The sequence below is a fragment of the Ursus americanus genome, chromosome 3 (genome assembly GCF_024610735.1).
Source record: "Ursus americanus isolate L20-20 chromosome 3, mUrsAme1.1.p, whole genome shotgun sequence".
Lineage (NCBI taxonomy): Eukaryota > Metazoa > Chordata > Mammalia > Carnivora > Ursidae > Ursus > Ursus americanus.
In genome coordinates, this window is record NC_142129.1 from 33,138,887 (window position 1) to 33,159,108 (window position 20,222).

The following is a 20,222-nucleotide window of genomic DNA, read 5'->3' on the forward strand; positions in this document are numbered from 1 at the left end:
CCTCATGTATTTCTATTAAATATATTTAATAATAAGATTAGATAGAAGTTAGGACTACAGTGTTAGTAAGGACTCTAAAGTTATGACACTTTTCTTAAAACAGCTTGCTTAATAGTCATATTTTCCCTTGCTTTGGAGTCATTCGATGTATCATTCTATTTTTTAAAATTTTATGATTAATAGAGGGAAAGGAAGCTTAATTTAGTTTTGCTTTGAAAGTTTATACTTTCTAGTCATTTTATGATTAAATGTTTTTAGCAATAAAGCTCTTTGGTCTGAGTAAAAGAGAACAAAATCAAATCTCACAGTTTAAAGAATGCTATCGAGAGGCCATTGGGATATATACTTAAATTTTATATGTTCTCTACATTATAGAATCATTATTAATTATGTTTCAATGATCATCTTGATGCTTCAGAGTTTTTACACATTTAAGATTATTTCCTTAGGCTATGCAAATGTATTGCACAAATTTACTTCCTTGATAGTGAGTCATGTGGGTACCTGTTGCCTTGTTCCCTCCTCAGCACTAGGTATTAAGAATTAAGACATATTTGTTAAGTTGAAAGGCAAAAAGCTTTGTTTTAATAATTACTTCGATGAGAAACAGAGACTCAGTAGTGAGACCATTGAGGATTTGAACTTTTGCTTTGCTTCAAAGTTCCTTAACCTAGCCTCTATCTTCACTTTCTCTTATGGAGAGAATAGGCTGCTCACCTCAGTGGCTTGCTATGAGGATTACCTGAGACAAGGTAATCCAAGCTCTGCTCCTGACACAAAGCAGTACTTACTGACTCACTATATTTATTACCAATTTATGCCATTGTTGTTATTATGATTATTAGTATAATTTTTAACTTTGAAGAGAGTACAATGTAAGCATATGTGGATTAATTTTTTAACTGTGCCACTTCTATAACTTGGTTAACCTCTCTGATCCTTAGTTCCTCAATAACATGCATAAAATAAGGGATTGGAATCATAAGGGACCAAATATGAGATCATAAAAGGGATCAACGGATAAGAAAGTGCTCTGTATAAAATACAGTTTACTGTGTCCTATTCATTCTATTTATTATTGTCTTTTGATTCCATGGCAGTTGTCTGCTTACCCTATAATTTTGCGGCTGCATATTTAAACATTCAGTTTCAATGACAGAGAAGACTTAAATAAAATATGACAATGATGGTGATTATTAAATGGTGGAAACACTTAGAAACCAAATTATCTATGCAATATATCACTGTTTTTTGTTTAATCTCATGGAAACATCATATTCAAAGTTAATAAATGTCAACCATTTTGTCATTGTAAGATAGTCTACAAGCAGTAAGGAAGAAAATTAAGACCATGTTTGATGCTGCAATTTTTGGAGATAATTTCCCATTGAGAAGAGGAAGCATGGTTAATAGTATACTTTACTGATAAATCTTTTGTGGTAGAATTTTTGCCACCACCAAGCAAGTGGTCCATGTTAAGAAGCAGGGACATTTATGGGGAAGTCGGCTAGTTTCCTTAAGCCGAGAGGTAGTGAGCAACTGACAGGAAAAATGAAAATGTAAAAGTTGACAGGGGCAGATTGTGGAGTACCTTGTTCAGGGGATTTTAGAGGATGGGCCAGTGTCCTAAACTGGGGCCTCAGCCTTCCAGCTTTCTTGCTCTCTTACTCTTTATACTATGTCTTTGGTCTGATTGAGTCTTAATCCACTGACTACTCCATCTTCTCACCTTTGGGCCTTTGTTTCCTCCCTGTCCAGGCTTTACTTATTTCAGTCAGTTCTCACTGGTAGAAGCACTTCTTGCCCCATTGTCCTGTTATAACTGATGATCCTTGACCAGCACAGCCTCTCATCTGCACCTTAATCCTTAATTTTATCACACCTTCAAAATCCCTTTGTAATGTAAGGTTACATATCCACAGGTTCTGGAGATTAGGACATGGACGCCTTTGGTGAGGGAAGCATTATTTTACCTACCATGGAATAATTGAAAATAATTGGTAAAAGCTTAAAAAGACTAAAACAATATATTTTCTAAATATATATATATATATATATATATATATATATATATATATATATATATATATATATTCTTTTTAAATTTCAATGAAAAAGTTTTAATTGGTTTGTCTGCTCAAATTAGAATGGAAGTAGAATCCTGGATCTTCATCTCTGAAGTTACAGTAAATATTTTCCACATATTTCCAAGCTACAATATTAACTAGCATTTTGAGTTTTTTGTTATTTTTCAAAAGCAATTGACACACAAAAAAAGATCTTACGAAGAAGTTTTCTGTTATTTCAACTCTTGCCAACTTTTTTATGCATTTGTTTATTTCTTAAATTTATCCCTCAGAGCAAGAAGTTTAAAGAGATTAAATAGTCATGATATTTATTTAGAATGAGCCAAGCTGAAAATAATATTTTCTGCCTTCCTCACCTCCTCCCTCCTCATCCACCTGTTCTCTATCATGAAAAGGAGTTGGATGTTTTCAGGAAAGAAACGTTTAGGTAACAGTAAAGATGATATAAGGAAACTTCCTGGGGAGGAGGACCAGGACTCTTCAGAACAGTGTACATTTAATACACAGATCTAAAGACAAAAGTGAAACAAAACATCTTAAAAAAAAAAAAAGAAGCACTCATCTAAAGTTAATATTTCCTGATGGTAGATTTGAATTGTAGCATTGTCCCATACTATATGAAGCCAGATCCTCCACCATGTGATGGTTACAAGACAGACAAAGTGAAACACAAAAACAAAATCATGAGTGAGCCAAGTCAAACTTAAATAATCATGGGGAAGCAACTCTAAAGGCTTTTCCACCAGAGTGGAGTCAGCCGATGGATACTTGTATACAGGTAGAGGACACCTCTTTTTCTAATAATGGAGGCTGGAGTTAATTTTTATTATCCTTGCCAGCTGGTAAAAAAATACCTTATAGTTGAAAGAATATCCTACTTGCAATCAAAAGACAAAAAGTGGAGTTCACTTTTTTGCCTATGTGATTGTGAGCAAGTCCAATAACCCATTTGAGTTTCAATTTCTTCATCAGTGGAATGAAGACAAAAGTCCTTCCTCAAACCATTGGAATGTTGGATTCCACATGTGACGGTGGCTACAATTAACGGTATTCTGGGGCTTTCATTTAGTCCATGAGGTCCTATGATTAGTTTTCTTGATAAATTAATGTTTTATGGCTATGTACTTTCCGTAACTATAAAAAATTTGCAATGGAAGTATGTTTCTTTGATTAGAAAGGACCATTGTTCTTCAGTGATGAGGGGAAGGTGAAACAACTCTGTAACCGAAGGCCTTTCCTACATGAAGGCAGGATGACTGGAGGAATTTGATTAATGTAGATAAAGTAATAACAGATGCATTTGAAACACAGAGAGCCAGAAATCATCCTATTTACTAGTGAAGTAAAACAGAGACAATGTAGATTTTACCCTTTTTTTCTAGAAATACTAGTAATAACTATAAAAATTGAGTGATAGAAATGTACTTATGAAACAAAGCCATTTTCTGCAGTTTGTCAATCAAAATGAATAATTTCAAAGTCTCATTTTCAATTAGATTATTTTAATATTTAACTACCTAAAATGCCCCAATCGTATTCTTTAGAAAATGGTTAGACTAGAATACCACAGTTCTAATGATGACATTTTATTATCATAAAAATGACTTCATTAATTGATGATCATATATCAACTCATAAAGCAGATAAAGGACATAAAAAGTTTTCAAGCCTGAGATAGTATAAAACCATTTGAATTGTTTAGAATTTTTTTCAGGAATAAACCTTTGTGATTCTTTTATTCTCACAAAAAAATGTATGAATTTCTTTGTTATAAGTTCAACTACCTTAAGTAGCCTGTGAGTTTCTTTTACAACATGGTCTATATAAGTTGACAATATATTGATATTATCCCAAATCTAACCATTAAGATATATTAAAAATGTAAAATATAATGCATTTGTAACAGAATGATGCAAACGATGGCAAGTATTACAGGGAGGTTTGGATTTTGTCCCAGGTGTTTCCATTGCTGGTTTTGGATCTATTTTAGAACATGTAAAATTAAAAATAAATGCACTGATGATTTTCCAAGGTATTTGAAACAAGACCTCTAAAAGAAGTCAGTCTTGTTTCTCCTTTATTCTCTGAATCCTTGAAAGAACATTTACAACTTCACAATGAAAATTATTTAAGGTCACTATACTGAGGATGAAAAAAAGTAGGTTTAACTATTACATGAGAGTTTTGTTTAAGTTGAAAGTAACTGTGAAGTATAAAGTATCATCTAAACACAATTGTTGATTTCTGAAGCAAAGAAAACTTATAAAACTCCTCCTAATAAATATTAATGTTTAAGATTTAATGCAGTCAAACTTTTTAAAAAATAAAAAGTTTAAGACATTTTACTGAATCTAGCTTAAGTAACTAACTTGTATATTTCTACATTTACAGAAGACAATTTAATTGTATGAGAAACTTCTTAAAGCTTCAGAGAATAGTATAAACTCATTTAAACACAGCTAAATGCACTACATACAAATATGTCTAATATCAAAATATAATGTTACACCTGAACCATTCCTTCTTATTAAAGGAAAAACACATCTTTCATTCATTCAGTTGGTCTGTTGAATCAGTAAGGACATTTCCTCGTGCCATTATTTCCCCAAGAGATAACATATTGCTCAATTTGAATTTTGATTTTTGATACATTGTAAGTTCTGAAAATAAAACAAAGTTAAATATTTGCTGAAGTTTTTAAAAATAATTGCGGAGGCCCAATCAAGTTTTTTTTATTTATGATATTTAAGATTAAATAATATTATTTATGCAAGACATATAGCATAGTCCTTTCTGCAGGCTGTTCACTCAATAAACAAAAAGAATACAAAATCTATTATCCAAAAACCTAGGGCTAGATGTGTTTTAGAATTCTCAGTATTTCAGATTATTGAAAGGTAATGTAGTACATATAGAGAGGCCCAAGATGGCAAAACACATTATTGTATCTGCAGCAATGCCTATGAATATCTGCTATAAGTGAGATAAAGAAAGATTATAAATAGCCTTACTTTATTTCAGATCTGATTTTGCCACCGAATGGGTTTGCACCAAACTTAAAACAAAAACAAAAACAAACTTCTGATTTTCAGAGCTTTTTGAATTCTGGAATTGCAGTTAAATGTTGAGATCTGATAATGAAAGTTGTAATGCACTTGGATTAGGAAAATAAGTCTACATCTATATCAAAGGGTTGAATACATAACTTTGGAAATAGGAAAAACTAATTAATTAAGGAGGATTTACTCCACTGGGTAACACATACAAACTTCAAGTGAACACTTTGCAAAATGTGTGAAAAAAAATCAATAGGATCTGGGGGAAAAACAGAGTTTAGAATCAGAAATGATTGCCAGATGTGAAATTAGAGCTTGGAAGTCCACCATCTTCAGTCTTAGGCCCTCTAATCTTCTAATTCTCTACATCTTCCCCAAATCATCTCATCAGTTACCATCTAAGTGTAAATGTCAAGTTAGTTTTATCCATAGTCCATACTTCACTTCTGAGTTCCAGACCCATGTATCTCGTTGCCTACTTCACATCTTCAAAACATTGCAAACTCAAAGTGTTCAAAACCAAACTTAGGATTTTCTGTCCCTTCCGAAACTCCAGTCTTCTCTGCAAAGGGCATCACTGTCCATTCAGTCACATAAGCCAGAAACTCAGGTGGCATTTCTTGATCAATTTCTAAACATCTCTGAAATTCGGCTACTTGCTTCCATGTGATTACCTCACCCTTATCACATGATCCTAGTTCAAGCAACCCATTTTTCTTTCCTGGACTCTCCTTTTACCCCTCTAGAACTCATCCAACTGAACTACTGTGTCCCCTTCCCTGTGATAAAGAAAATAAGACACCTTTATACAACTAAAAACATTTCATGGAGTGGCCCGACTGGCCTCCTTAGTCCCAGACCACACTGTAATCTCTCTGCTCCAGTCCTTTCATTCCTCTCAAACATTTTTCTCATCTTCCTTCCTCCTATCAAGGTCTTCGCACATGCTGTTCCATCTCCCTGGAATGCATCCTCTATACTCTTGCTCTAGTTACTTCCTTTTCATCTTCCAGATCCAGCCCTACCATTCCTTCCTCAGGTAAACCATCCCAAACTTCTGTCTGGATAATTTCTGTCCACATGCTCATAGTCTTGTGTATCTCTCCTTCTGATTCTTACAGCACTTGAGAATTTACAGTCATTCATGTGATTGTTTGACTAAAGTCAATCTCTTCTGCCTGTCCATAAGCTGCATAAGGAGAGGGACTGTGTTTCACTTTGCTCACCACTGTTACCCACATAAATGGCTATTGTGTAGAGGGACACATATTCATTTGAATAACTTGCTTCCCTCTTATCTAGGTCTGTCTGCATGCTTTTGTGATACCTTTTACTTTCACAAAATGTATCATATTGTGTTACAACAATATGTTTAGTTATCTGTCTCTCTTAATAGACTGCGAACCCTTTGAAGACTGGGTTATATCTGTTTTGTTCAGAATTATATCCCCAGAACTTATTATAATAGCATAAAATCTGATGTGTAGTAGGCACTCAAAAATATTTGTAAAATCAATGAATGTTAAACCTGTGAGTTCAGGGTCAAATGTATTTTAAAGTATCATGGCTTAAGTAATCTCCATGTTTCATATTAACTTATGTTGGTCATTGATAATATTGCCAGTTGACTTTAGTGTGTGCATGGCCTGTTGTGTTGTTTTAAAGCCAACATGAGGTAGTTAGTCTCTGACGTGATTCTTAATTGATGTTTATGGCTCAAAAATTCCAAATACACATACTTTTAAGAAACAGATCAGAATAAGTAAACCACAATTATTGCTGATATTTGTTCTAATTCTTTCAAAGGTATAATACAGTAATTTTTTCCTGAGATAAACATAAACAAAACAAATCAACAAAGTATAGATGGAGCTAGACTGAGTTGTAAGAGAAGACTTCATGTTATAAATATGAGTGCTCATGGAGTGCAAGCATTTTTATTGCTAGAATACTACTGAATTAAAAAAAAAACTCTGCTTAATAATATTCATGCCTCTTTAAAGTCTCTTAAGTGTGGGTCTCTCCTCAAAGACATACCATTGGAATTATCCAAATTCAAATGATTGGGACTGAAGGAATATGTTACAATCACACTTTACATTATTATCCATTAAATAGCTTTGGATTATATAATACTCAGCTGAAATATGCTGACAGTTATTCAGAAATCTAAGTAAAACTTTTGATGAACCGGGCCCTACTTTGTTCAGTAGTTATATCTCAATCAGACAAGCTCGACTGTATAATTTTAGGTTTAGTCAGGATGAGATTTATGGGTATATCATATCCAAAGACCGCTGTGAAAATGTAAGATTTGAAGAAATGAGTTATTAATCTTTACTATATAACATTAACAAATGTCGTGTGACTTTTATGAGTAGGTACCTAGAAGTAGTTGATTCATAAGCCCCCCAAAATAGAATTCTTCTTATATATCTCTGATGCTTGGAACATAATGAATAGTCACCTATTACTCACTCATGAAGTCCAAGCTTTTACTTCATTTATTAAATTCAAGTTTAGTACAAAATTAACAAAATTAAATAAGGACTGTCATGTTGTAGTGTATGGGATTGCCTGTCTTGCTTTTCGATAGGGATATGTGAGTGTATACATACATGCAAGTGTGTGTGTGTGTGTGTGTGTGTGTGTTTGGTGACAGTGTACGAGTTTTTCTTTACTATCATGAGGTACTATATTTCCTATAAATCTATTTCTTGCTGAATATATTTCTGTTTCTATTCTTTCAAATAGTCTGAACATGCTTATTAAGTAGGTGCTCATGTTTGCTTGATTGATTAGTTTGGCTAGTCAAATTAATGGTGATAAAGTCTTGTTATTGAGATAATTGCTTGTGTGATGTTTGCCATCACTTTTTAGTTTTGAGTTTCAAAAGGCCAGTACCCAGAAGGTGTTTTATCTCCTCCCAGGTCCTGTGCCCTCAGTTTAGATAAGTGGTCTCCAGGTGGATAGTGACATGTGGGTCATAGACCTGCTTTCTAGAGAGGAATGACTTTCCCTTGGGACTAGCTTTAACAAAGAGCAAACTCTCATTAAATGTTAAACTCTCAGTAAATGTTGAAAGAATTAGCTGAGGGCTTTTATCATCATCTTATGGTTTCTCTATAAAAAGATAACATTTTAAAAGAAGCTTATATATATGTGGGAATCATGTTTATAAGTTTTTATATGATGTACAACAGTATTAAGGAGATATGATACAAGCAGACAATCTTATAGATAGAGAATCACAGGGTTTGTTGGAGTCCTTCAAAGATTTTTTTGGTGCAACTACCTACTTGCTTCTAAAATTTCTTTGTACATTATACTCTCTCTGTTGTTATCCACTGGATGGGATATGAAACCCATACAAGAACTAGGTCAAAAGACTACAGTATAGAACACTGAAAAGTAAATTGGAGGAATGAACTCATGTATCTAGGAGCATAATTTGAAAGCCACTGTGTGAAAATAAGAATGACTCCACGTGGGGGCATAAAGAGTCCTTCTAGCCAGCACTGCATGGCTGGCCCACATTACTCCACAGTCTTCTACCTACTGGGAGATTTTATACCCAAATGTAAATAGGGTCACTTAATAACATTTTGTTAATCTTAATTAATTTCTAACAAAACTTTGCTGATGTGTAAAATTGAACCCCCCTCAAGCTTGATCTAAATTCTGAGACTTCAAAAAATTTTATCAGACATCGGTTACCTTAAATCATTTCCTGTTGTTTCACCTGCTATTGTCAGAGAATGATAGCTGACTCTTTTCTATGACATTTGGCTGTTTCTCCTGGACCTCCATCAATTCTCTCAATTGTCAGGATTCCTGCATCTTTTCTAGTCTGAAAACAAATAGAAAAAAGAAAAAAACACACACACAGATACGTACATTTTGCATTTGTGATATGATTCCCCAATCATTATGTTTCCTGTAACCAGGAAAATGCATTTTTTTGCTTCCTGACCAACTCCTTCCCTTTAGCTTATTGTATTTGCAAGAGTTTGTGTGATTTTAATATTTTAAAAATAGTTCACCCATTAAACACATTGTCCTAGTTCTCTTATTAGTGGATCTAAACATTTTTAGAGCTTATTAATACGTTATTTCTAATTTCTTAAAAGACCACATCTTTTTATTAGAACATGGGAATCTAAACTACACTTGAAACATTAAAAATAGAGTTTTTAGGCTAAGTTTCTCATTTTTTTAAAACTCCAAATAATGGAACTTTTTTTTTTAACACCATAATTTCTATCTAAAGTTTAATTTGAGACAATAGTGTTGGAGTGATGATTGTACCAGGTCAGCCTCTGGGTTAGTCTATCTGAAGATGGAGTCTGCAGTGTAAATTGCTCTGGAGGCTGTGAGTGCCATCTCAGAGTCCAGTCAGATTTGTACAAGGTAATGTACTTGGGCTTTTCACTGGAGCTGATTCATATTATGCTTTGGGCCTTTAATCAGAAATAAACATAGTGGATGTTATGGTGCATTGCCTAGATGATCCCCTTCACAACTGAGCCACTCTTCCCTTTGCCTTCCCCCCTGCTCTCCTCACCCTACTGTGGTTGAGGTTCTGAAATCACCCCCTCCCCCACCTCCAACAAACCTCCTGTAGTCACGTCTCAGAGTTTATTTCCCGGGTAACCCAACTTAAGATAATTTTTTTTTTAAAATATGGGCATATGAAGAATTTCATCGCATATTTTACAAAAATTGCTATTGGGGTTTTGTTCAATATTTTGTTCAAGTCCTCCATGAAAAAAATCCAGCTTACAAATTCTCAGATATTATTTGTAAAAAATATTTGTCTTTCCTCAGAACTGGTATGATCTAATTACTTAATAAGAAATATATATTAGGTTGACCTATATGGAACCAACACTTTATAGATCAAAAATACTCAAATGTCTGCAATATCACAAGGTTTCACCATATATATATATATATATATATATATATATATATATATATATATATATATATATATATATATAATTTTCCCTTTTCCTCGGCTGCTAGGATGCTCATTGGTAAGTTTTTGTACTCAATTGAAATATTAATCTTCAGCCTACACTTCCTGGTGTAAATATCTCTTACCACATTTATACTTCATATTTATTTATTTATAACGTTATGAAAATAGAGAGACGATAACTACATTCTTTTAAGTGAAATAAAACAGATTTCTGCATATAGATATTAGACTTAACATGACCATTGTTACATTAGGTTTGCAATAGCAGTTTATCAGAGTGATAATGTTCAAGCATAGTAGTGAGTTCTGGGGATACGATCTACTTATTTGTTTTCATAAGCAAAATGTCCTTACATTTGGATGGTCTCAATCTCTTTGACAGTCCAGTGAACCAAATCACAGTCTATAGCTGCTCCAGCTTCCTAGGTGAAGACTTTGACATTCTGGTTATGGTTTACCAACACTTCTAATAGATTCCCAAAGCTCTCTGTGGTCACCATAGTAATTCAAACACCATACTTCAGTGACGCATTCATTCATTCATTGAACACATGTGGACACATTTTTAGTCACCTGCTGGGTGCCATTCTCTGAGTTATGTATAGGATGTATGGCAGGAAAGCAGTCAGCAAGAGAAACACAGTCCTTGCCCTTAGGGATCTCGTATTTTTCTTCCCTGTCCAAACTCTGACTAGAGCGCAACTCTATGAAGGCAGGCACTGTGCTGATTTCCCTTCTACCTTTGGTGTACCACTCAGTGCACATATGCTTGGCACTCAAAAAATATTTCTTGAATAAGTGGATAAATGAACAATGGCAACCTATCATTTCATTTATTTTATCTCATAAAATACTGGGACCTTCAGTAAGAGAAATAGTTTCATGGCTGTGTCTTCAGATGCCAGCCAATTTAGAAGTATTTTAAAATAGGCTGCACAAGGGGTGTGTGGGTGGCTCAGTCGGTTGACACCTGCCTTCGGGTCAGGTCATGATCCCAGAGTCCTGAGATCGAGCCCCATGGGCGCCCTGCTCAGGGGGAGCCTGCTTCTCCCTCTGCCACTCCCCCTACTTGTACTCTCTCTCTGTCAAATAAATAAAATCTTTTAAAAATGGCTGCACATGGTTTAGCTGCTGCTTCACACTTGGTTGTCTCATTGTTCTGATAATCAGTTCATGATTGGAGACTATGGAGGTTTTCTGGGGAGTAGTTTTTTCACATTCCATTGAATCTTTCCTACTCCGCTAAGCTTTTAGTCCCTTATGCCTACTCTACAGATGTTCTATAGATGGGGGTCCCAGACGGTCCTCACTTTTGCCTGCTAACCCATTGTAATTCTCTGTAAAAAACAAAAACAAACAAACAAACAAAAACCTCAATAATTTAGGCAGAATTAGAATTGATCCCATTTTATATTTTACTCCAACTCTGTATAGAGTGGTCTACAGAGGAGATGGTCATCTTGTTTTGAGAAAGGAGAAGTATTCATGTGAGTTCTTTTTCACAACTAACATTTATGACGGTCTCCCAACTTTTTTTTTTAACAACTATCATTTTATTTGGCTGAAGATGTAGAGGCTTTTTTTAAAAAAAATATTTATTTATTTGACAGAGAGAGAGTGCACAAGCAGGGGGAACAGCAGAGGGAGGGGGAGAAGCAGGCTCCCCGCTGAGCAGAGAGTCCATGGGGCTCCATCCCAGGACCCTGGGATCATGACCTGAGCCAAAGGCAGATGCTTAATCTTAATAGACTGAGCCACCCAGGCGCCCCTGCCTCCCAACTTCTTGTCTTCTTTCTTGTTTTCTTTGATCTTTTGCACTTGAGATTTCCTTCCCTTTGCCCCTCTGCAAGGCCATTTCCTTCCAACACCTGATTTATAATCACTATCTCTTATAATTCATTTTAAAAATCCACTGCTTTTTGTGGCATTTTTAATTCATTGTATACACCACTGAGCTTTTCCTCTGCACTCCAGTCATTTCAATTATTAACTCAAGAGCCAATATTGCATAGTGTTTAGGAGACCAGTCTCTGCATTCCAGCTGTATCCCTTACTAGCACAGTGATAAGACGTGTGTTATTAAGCCTCTCTGTCTCTGTGGCTTCATCTATATGGTGCAATGGGGATACTAATGATACTTCCTTCCTAAGGTTGCAACAAAGATTAAAGGAAATAATGAATGTAAATATCTTAAAACAGTTCCTGGTACTTGTTGCATATTATTATTATCATTATTGTTTTTACTGTAGTTGATATTAATACTGCCCAACTAGATCATAAGCCTGTAGAGCCCTGAGATTTATGACTTCTCTTGATGTAACACCGAATGCAATAAGTACTCTAATGAAAGCTCTTAGAGTCAATGGATGAAAAGTAAAAAATGAATTAGTTAATGAATGTTGTAAATTCTGATTCAACATACTTTTCTTAGAACAAGAGGCATTTTTCGTTTGTAGGAATACCATGCTCTTTAGTCTTCAATTACACTGTGTGATTTGTAAATCTGAAGATGCTATTTATAATGTATATTTCGTAAATGTATACAGATTAAGAAGGATTAACTAAAACTGTAAGATAATCTAAATAGCTACCCTAGAAAAATTATCACTGGCATTTTAATGAAATGTTATTTTACAACTTTAAAGCTCATAGCAATATAATTAGTAATATGTGTAATCTTTATTACCAATCTTAATCTTTTTTATATGACTGAAAAATTATTTTATGGTAGTACAATTAAAATAATGCTAAAAATGTCAGCATAACAGAATTAAACTAAAGTAACTACTACAATATTGTACCCCAAACCAGCTAATTTAAATGCAAAATACTTTGTAAAGGCTATTTATCTGGGTTAATGCATGTTAAGGGATTTAAGGAGTAGTTTGTGTGGCTGAAATAAAAGGAAAAATAAGCACTGTACAGCAATCTTTACTATTGTTTAACATGAGGGAAATATTAAATAGGTTTATATATAGGCCACTTGAGGAAAATGTGTTAGAAGCCACATCACAGCATAGTAAATATAAAGAGGACTGGCAAGCAATACTACTGTCAGTCTTTTAAAGGAAAAGCTTGACATGCTTCAAATTGCACTTATGCACTTAATATTATATGGTTAACTGTGATAACTAACCAGAATTTTAAGGCTATGTTTTAAAAAGGGATTTCAAAATACTGGACAGTTGTTTAGTTGGCACATGACACCGGTTAGATTTTTCTCTGAATGCTTCCTTCAATTCGTAATAATCTACACAATTATTATTGAGAATATGGTAAGGCTTAAAAGTAAGATTATGTATTTATGTAATCTCTAGACCTAACCTGGGACTCAAACTCACAACCCTAAGATCAAGATCAAGCCAGGTGTCCCTAAAAATAAGATTTTTAAAAATAAAAATAGGGTGTGCCTGGGTGGCTCAGTTGGTTAAACATCTGACTCTTGATTTTGTCTCAGGTCATGAACTCAGGGTCATGGGGTGGAGCCTGGAGTGGACTCCATGCTCTGCAGGGAGTCTGCTTGAGATTTTCTCCCTCCCCCTCTCATTCTGCCCCTCTCCCCCACTGGCGCACTTGTGCACAGGCACACACGCTCTGTCTCTCTCTAATAAATAATCTTTTTTAAGAATAAGTCTAGAAGAGAAATTTTTTTAATTATGGAAAAAAATTACTTAGATTTTCACCACCCATAAAATATCATACTTAAAATTTAGTATATATATTTCTAGTTTCTGCTCATCATGGATAATTTTTAAAGATATTTAATAAATAGTAGTTGTGATTATGTCCCATGGAATATTTATATGTAATATAAAAAATCCAAGAAATACATATTATACGAAAATTACTTTATTTTCCTTACATTATTTTAGGCTTCCTTTTCTAGAACCTCAAAAAGTATTGCCTCTTATATATTTATTCCAAATTTTGGTTCAGTTACATGTTATTTTGAGATCTCATCTTAAAAACTTGGTTAGCATTGAAAATGTTTTAGTAAGTTTAAATTACTTCTAAAACACTATCACCCATTAGTATCATACATAAATTATGATAGAAGCATAAACCATAAATTTGAGAGAAGTAGATGTTGTAGTGTGTTTATTGTCATAATTCAGTTGTTGAAAATGGAACTCTGATTCACCAGATAGTACTACAATTGTATTTGTTTGGTTTTTATTCTGTAGGTCTCACCACATCTGGAAAGCCCTGCGAAGTCCCAGCTACAAAAAGTCCAGAGACAGCAAGTAAAACCCTTCATGACCCTTGACTACCAGATTGTCAACCAGACTCTTAAACGGTCACACCCTCCAACGCCAAGCAGTGCGCTTCTGGTACAGCATGGACACCTATCTCCCGAGAGTGATGCTAGCCTGACTGGAAATCCACTCACCAAGTTACTAACTCTTGGGAAAGAAGATGACAATGTGGAATGGCATGTATGTCTAATAGCTACTTATGAAAATATATAATCAGCTTTTGAAAAAAAAAGTAAAGAGATTAAAATCTACATTTTTATAGTAAACATTCCAAATTGAAATGCATTTAACAAAAGGGATGTCTTAATGTATTCATTTATAATAGTTCTTTTTGCACATATTGATTATTATGCATAACAAAATATAACAATTCATTTCTCAATACCTCATTCCAGTTATGTATCAGTGTGAGTCAAAATGGGCTCTAACAGTAATTTATGTTAGGAAGATTTAGCTTTGTAAAGATTTTCTGGTATCTTTAGTTAAAATATTTATCGATAGTTATATTTTCTTAAATACCTATTAAAATGAAACAGGAAGAAGTTGTTTAAATAGCAGTCAATATGTGCTCTAACATAACACTGAAAATGTTATTGCACTTAATGTTTTATGGAATTACATTTGGATTTCTTACTATTAATTATTATTCATTCATTTCTATTTTCAACAAATACTTGTCAACCACTAACTAAATAACAGGAATTTAGAGGTGCCAGGGATACAAAATGAGTAAGAATGTGTACCTTCATGGAGTTTATATTTATCATGACTTGCTTGTGAATGAACCTTTGAAAACTACTGAAGAATGAATTGAACTGGTAAACCACCAGACCTGGGAAAAATACTTCCTTTAATATCTCAGTGTAGAAAAACAACATACATAGCTGAGCTTTCTATTTGTTTCCTCTTCTTCTTCTTTTTGTTTCCATTTGATTTGTTAGATGGAGCCAGGGTCCTATGATCTCCCACTTTTAATCTCCCAATCTACATTCTTGTTGAATATTACTGATTTCAGGTCGCTGCTTTTTAGCTATGAAGTCTGAAGCTTCCAGTCACCAAAGAGTAATGCTCAGTATCCCATTATGTGAATTCCAAGTGGTAGAGGAAGATTTCGGTTTTTTTGCAAATTTTACATTCCTCTGGAAAAGGGAAAATAATAAGTATCTGGTAGACGGTTTAATAAAATATGAAACAATCACAAAACAAGACTCATTGTAATCCAAAACTGAGTGTAAATCTCTACATGGATATTTACTGATACTTCTCAATAGTGACTATATAAAGAATTTTTTAAAAAATGAATGTAGAACTAGTTTCTCTATTCACTCTATGAAGAGCATACGAATATATGTAGGATGAAAATCATCTGTATAGTAAATATTAGAACTCAACCAATACCATTTATCTTACAACCACTTTCTTCCAAAGTTCATTTCATTGTGTGGAAGATTGATTTCTAAAAGAAAAAACAAATCCCAAAGGATATGCATATGCCAGTCAGTTCCAGGCAAAACCCAGAAAATGATCTTATTATGTAGCTTATGAAATATGTTTTCTAAAAAATAAGAAAGGATAAGTAACATATATCAGTGTTCTCAGTTTTTCTTAGTAAATGTTTTTATTCCCTAGGCACACAGCTTACCTTTTCTTTTATACTAATTTTTTACATTATAAAGGAAATTTGTGTGATTTTAGTGGTCTTTAAGGTGGTGCCCATCAAAGGGAGTTGCTGAGAAGGGTTGAAAACCCCAAAAGGTGCAGAGCTCTAGGGATTATGTACACATTGGCTACAGAATTTTTTTTCTATTTTTTAAACTATTGTACCTTTGACTATGTATATAAAATTTCTTCTATCATTATGTCTATTTAATCATAATTTTATTCAGTGTGTTGTAGTTTTAATCAGTGTGTGTTCTCTTTGAAGTCCACTTATCGTGTGCACATTTTCACATACTGCCACCCTTCAGTCTTGTTATCTTTCACAGCTAAGATGTATCCTATGTCGTTGCAATTTCCTAATATTCTTTGATTCATGCTAGGAGTCCATGTCACAAAGCAGCAAATGTGCAACCTTCAGAGTCAGACCATATGGGGTTAGAACCACCACTTACTAGCTGTGTGGTCTCAGTCCTTAACCTCTCTTCCCAGCATTCCTATGACTGGAGAAGTTTTTATGCTTGCATTTTTAAAGTCCTTAACACAAAGGCAGAGTGGGGGCTCAGAAGATGGTGGCTGTTGCCATTCTTTGGTATTTCTTTCTCCTAAGCTTGTCTTCCTGTGACATCAGAGAACATTTCATTAATTCAAAGAAGACCTCAGATATCTTAGCTACTACAGAATAAGTCCGTGAAAGCAACCTTAGATTCGGGATTTGGGGGTTGGTATTTAGAGTAACCTGGTGATTAATGGTCTCTGAGACAGTGAAATATAAAATCAAAAGAAGCATTTTAAAGCCTGGGCCTTTCCAGGATAAAATTTGTACTCATGGCTCACAGGACCCTTCCATACTTAACCGTTGCCTTCTGACACAGACTTATCATTCAGCTGCCCTATGGCACTCCGTGCTTCACCATGTGGGTTCACTAGTAGTTCTCACGGTGGCCACGTTCTCTATTCTTATGTCCTTTCTTTCCTATCTATTCATTCAGTCTCTACCATTTGTCGAGATAATTCTAACTCACTCTTCAAAATTCATCTCAGGCTTCTTCTCTAAGGTGCTTTTACTAGTGGTTCCCTGTGCAGATGAATGCTTATTCTCTGACTTTTCATAGTAACACCTGTATCATGTAGATAAAAATTGCATTTATCGCAGCATTTTCACAGCACATGCTATGTTTTAATTATTCATTGTCTTGTGTTCTTATCTGCTGTATTTCCTAGGAGCTATAAGTTGAAGGGAAGAGAACAGAAGTTAGCAAATAATTATAATATTATGTAAAAAGGACAATGGAATAGATAGGAGCATGAAAGTGCTCTTCTTCTTCAGAAATGTCAATAGTAGAACTTAGAGAAAGTGGCTAGTGGGGCATTTACACAGATGAGGTAGCATGAGTGGAGAATAAAGATGGGGAACAGCAGAAAATGAAGTGAACAGAAAAAGAGAGGCAGGTGGTAGCAAAAGGTGACACCAAAGATCTAGGTAATAGACAAATCACAGAAAGGCTGGCACTCCATGTTAAGCAATTTCAAATCCTGGAAAGGTTTATATGTGGGGGCTGGAGTGACATAATCAGATTTGACTGTAATAGTGTCTGCTGTGGAGGAGAGGAAGTCTGGAGGGAGAGGGCCAGTTGGGAGGTTATTTCTATAATGCAGTGAAAGATGAAGAGACCCTCTATTAGAACATGCTAGAGTTGAGGTATCTGGGAGACCACCATGTGGAGATGCCCGTGACAGCTAGAGATCCAAGTTTGCCTTGAGGAGAGTAATCTAGACTGGAAGAAGAGATTTGAGAGTTGTCAGCATGAGGGGACGGGGGGATACTTAAAAGTTCACATGAGAAAAAGAGCTCCTGGAGATCATGAATATAGTAAGGAGAGCCATGAACAAAGGATGGGATTGAGCCATCAGCAATATTTAGGGGGTGGTCAGAGAGGAGGGACTATAAAGGTAAAATAAAAAGATAGCCAGTGTGGTGTCATTGAAGCAAAAGAGTTAGTTTAAAGAAAGAGGGAATGAACTATACGCTTAAGTGTAGCAGCCAAGTCTAGTAAAATAAGGGCTGATAGGGATGCCTGGGTGGCTCAGTAGGTTGCATCTGCCTTCGGCTCAGTTCATGATCCCAGTGTCCTGGGATTGAGTCCCGTGTGGGGGGTCCCTGCTCAGTGGGGAGTCTGCCTCTCCTTCTCCCTGCTGCTCCCCCTGCTTGCACGTGAGCTCTCTCTCCGACAAATAAGTAAAATCTTAAAAAAATAAAACGATTTGCTTTTTAAAAAGGTGGGGATGGGGCGCCTGGGTGGCGCAGTCGTTAAGCGTCTGCCTTCGGTTCAGGGCGTGATCCCAACGTTCTGGGATCGAGCCCCACATCAGGCTCCTCCGCTATGAGCCTGCTTCTTCCTCTCCCACTCCCCCTGCTTGTGTTCCCTCTCTCGCTGGCTGTCTCTGTCAAATAAATAAATAGAATCTTTTAAAAAAATAAAATAAAAATAAAAAAGGCAGGGATGATAAATATCAACTGAATTTGGCTGATAAGCAGTCAAGGAAAATAACAACAAAAGGGATTTCAGTAGGATAGTTGGCAGAAACCACTCTTCCACCTTGAATTCAGAGTTGACGACAGGTAGAGAAGTTGAAACCTGAGGTATTTGGGATGACCAGGCCGCATGCTAATAAGGCAAAGACAGAGTCATAAACTGAAAATTGTTTAGTTGATTTGCAACAGGGTCTAGATTGGACCTAAAAGGAAGATTGTGTTTTGATGAGATCATGGAATTTAAGATTTTAGAGATGGAGTGGTTTAGAGGATGACAAGACTCAAGGCCTGGCCTAAAGAACAGATGAAGAGAAGGCTAAATTCAGATTTATGATTTTGAGAGAGGCGAGTTAAAATATTCAACTACAATTGTTGATTTACGTTTCTGTAGAATTCTGACAAGTTGTTGCTGTAGATATTTTTAAGTGCATATCAATTTATGATCATTTGGTATTATTTTTCCTTTAAAATTTTATCTTGAATCTTTATGGCCTAATATTAACATTGCTGCTGTAATTTCCATTTGGTCAGATTTGTGGTACATCTTTTCAATTTATTTTCAGCTTTCTCTCTTTTTTTTAATTGACTATTACAATGCCTCTTAAAAATCCAATTTAAGAGAGAGTTTCTTGAGCAGTGTATTAGCTCATGCACATTCTTGTTATTACTGTTAGGATTTATTACTTTTTTAATGTTTTAAAATTACTGTACTTTGTTTCATTATTTGTCATTTTTTTTCTATCCTCCATTGAACAGGTTGTTATCTTTTTTCTTTTTTTGTTACTCTAACTCTTTAAGATGCAACAGTTATATCTTTTTCTATATCTATATCATTATTCAGCAAGATCTATGTCATACCCTTAAGTAAAAATCTTCCTGAGTATGGTCTTATCTTTTTGTTCTCACCTATCTTCCTGTGTTGGGATTTATAGTATCTCTCTTCCTCTCTCTCTCTCTCTCTCTCTCCCCTCTCTATTTATATTCTTGTTTAGGCCACAAAAATTTTACTTTTATGTACTCATTTTTCTTTTTCTTTTTTTAAAGATTTATTTATTTATTTTAAAGAGAGAGAAAGAGAGAGGGAGAGAGCATGCACGCAGGGTGGGGGGCAGAGGGAGAGGGAGAAAGAGAGAAGCAGACTCCCCGCTGAGCAGGGAGCCCCACATGGGGCTTGATCTCAAGACCCTGAGATCATGACCTGAGCTGAAATTAAGAGGTGGACCCTTAACCAAATGAGCCACCCAGGTGCCCCTATTAACTTATTTTTCTTATATTTTGTGTAGATTTCATAGTTTTATTTTTCATCTAACTGCAGTACCTCCTGGAAAAGTGTTTTTCAAAGGACTTTTTGCCTTAAAACCTCTGAGTTTTTATGCCTTAGAACAATTTTATTTCACCCACAACTTAAAGAATGTTTTATTGATTATAAATATCTAGGTTCAAAGTTTTGCCTTTACTACTTCAATTATTATCCCAGTGTCTTCTTGCACCCAGTGTTGTTGAAAAGTTTATTGTTGGTCTTTTGTGGATCTTTATCTTTAAACTTTTCAAATCTTTTAAGTGTTCTTCCTTTACCCTCGAGCCTCATACTTTACATACCTATTATCTCCATTTTGATTTTAGTCAAAATAATTTGCTCTTTCTTAT

The 20,222-nt window shown here is 34.9% G+C and overlaps 1 protein-coding gene across 5 annotated transcripts in view; it reads left to right on the forward strand.

Annotated features, from left to right (window-relative positions):
- TFEC (transcription factor EC) overlaps nt 1–20,222 on the forward strand; it is a 229,715-nt gene that overhangs the window by 140,584 nt on the left and 68,909 nt on the right. For all 5 annotated transcript variants that reach the window (XR_015723893.1, XM_087860874.1, XM_045792800.2 and 2 more), the window contains one exon: nt 14,312–14,563. Coding sequence is in view for 4 of the 5 variants with exons in the window: in XM_087860874.1 (XP_087717000.1) it covers nt 14,312–14,563 (252 nt within the window). In the remaining variant the exon portion in view is untranslated. The remainder of the gene's footprint in view (nt 1–14,311; nt 14,564–20,222) is intronic.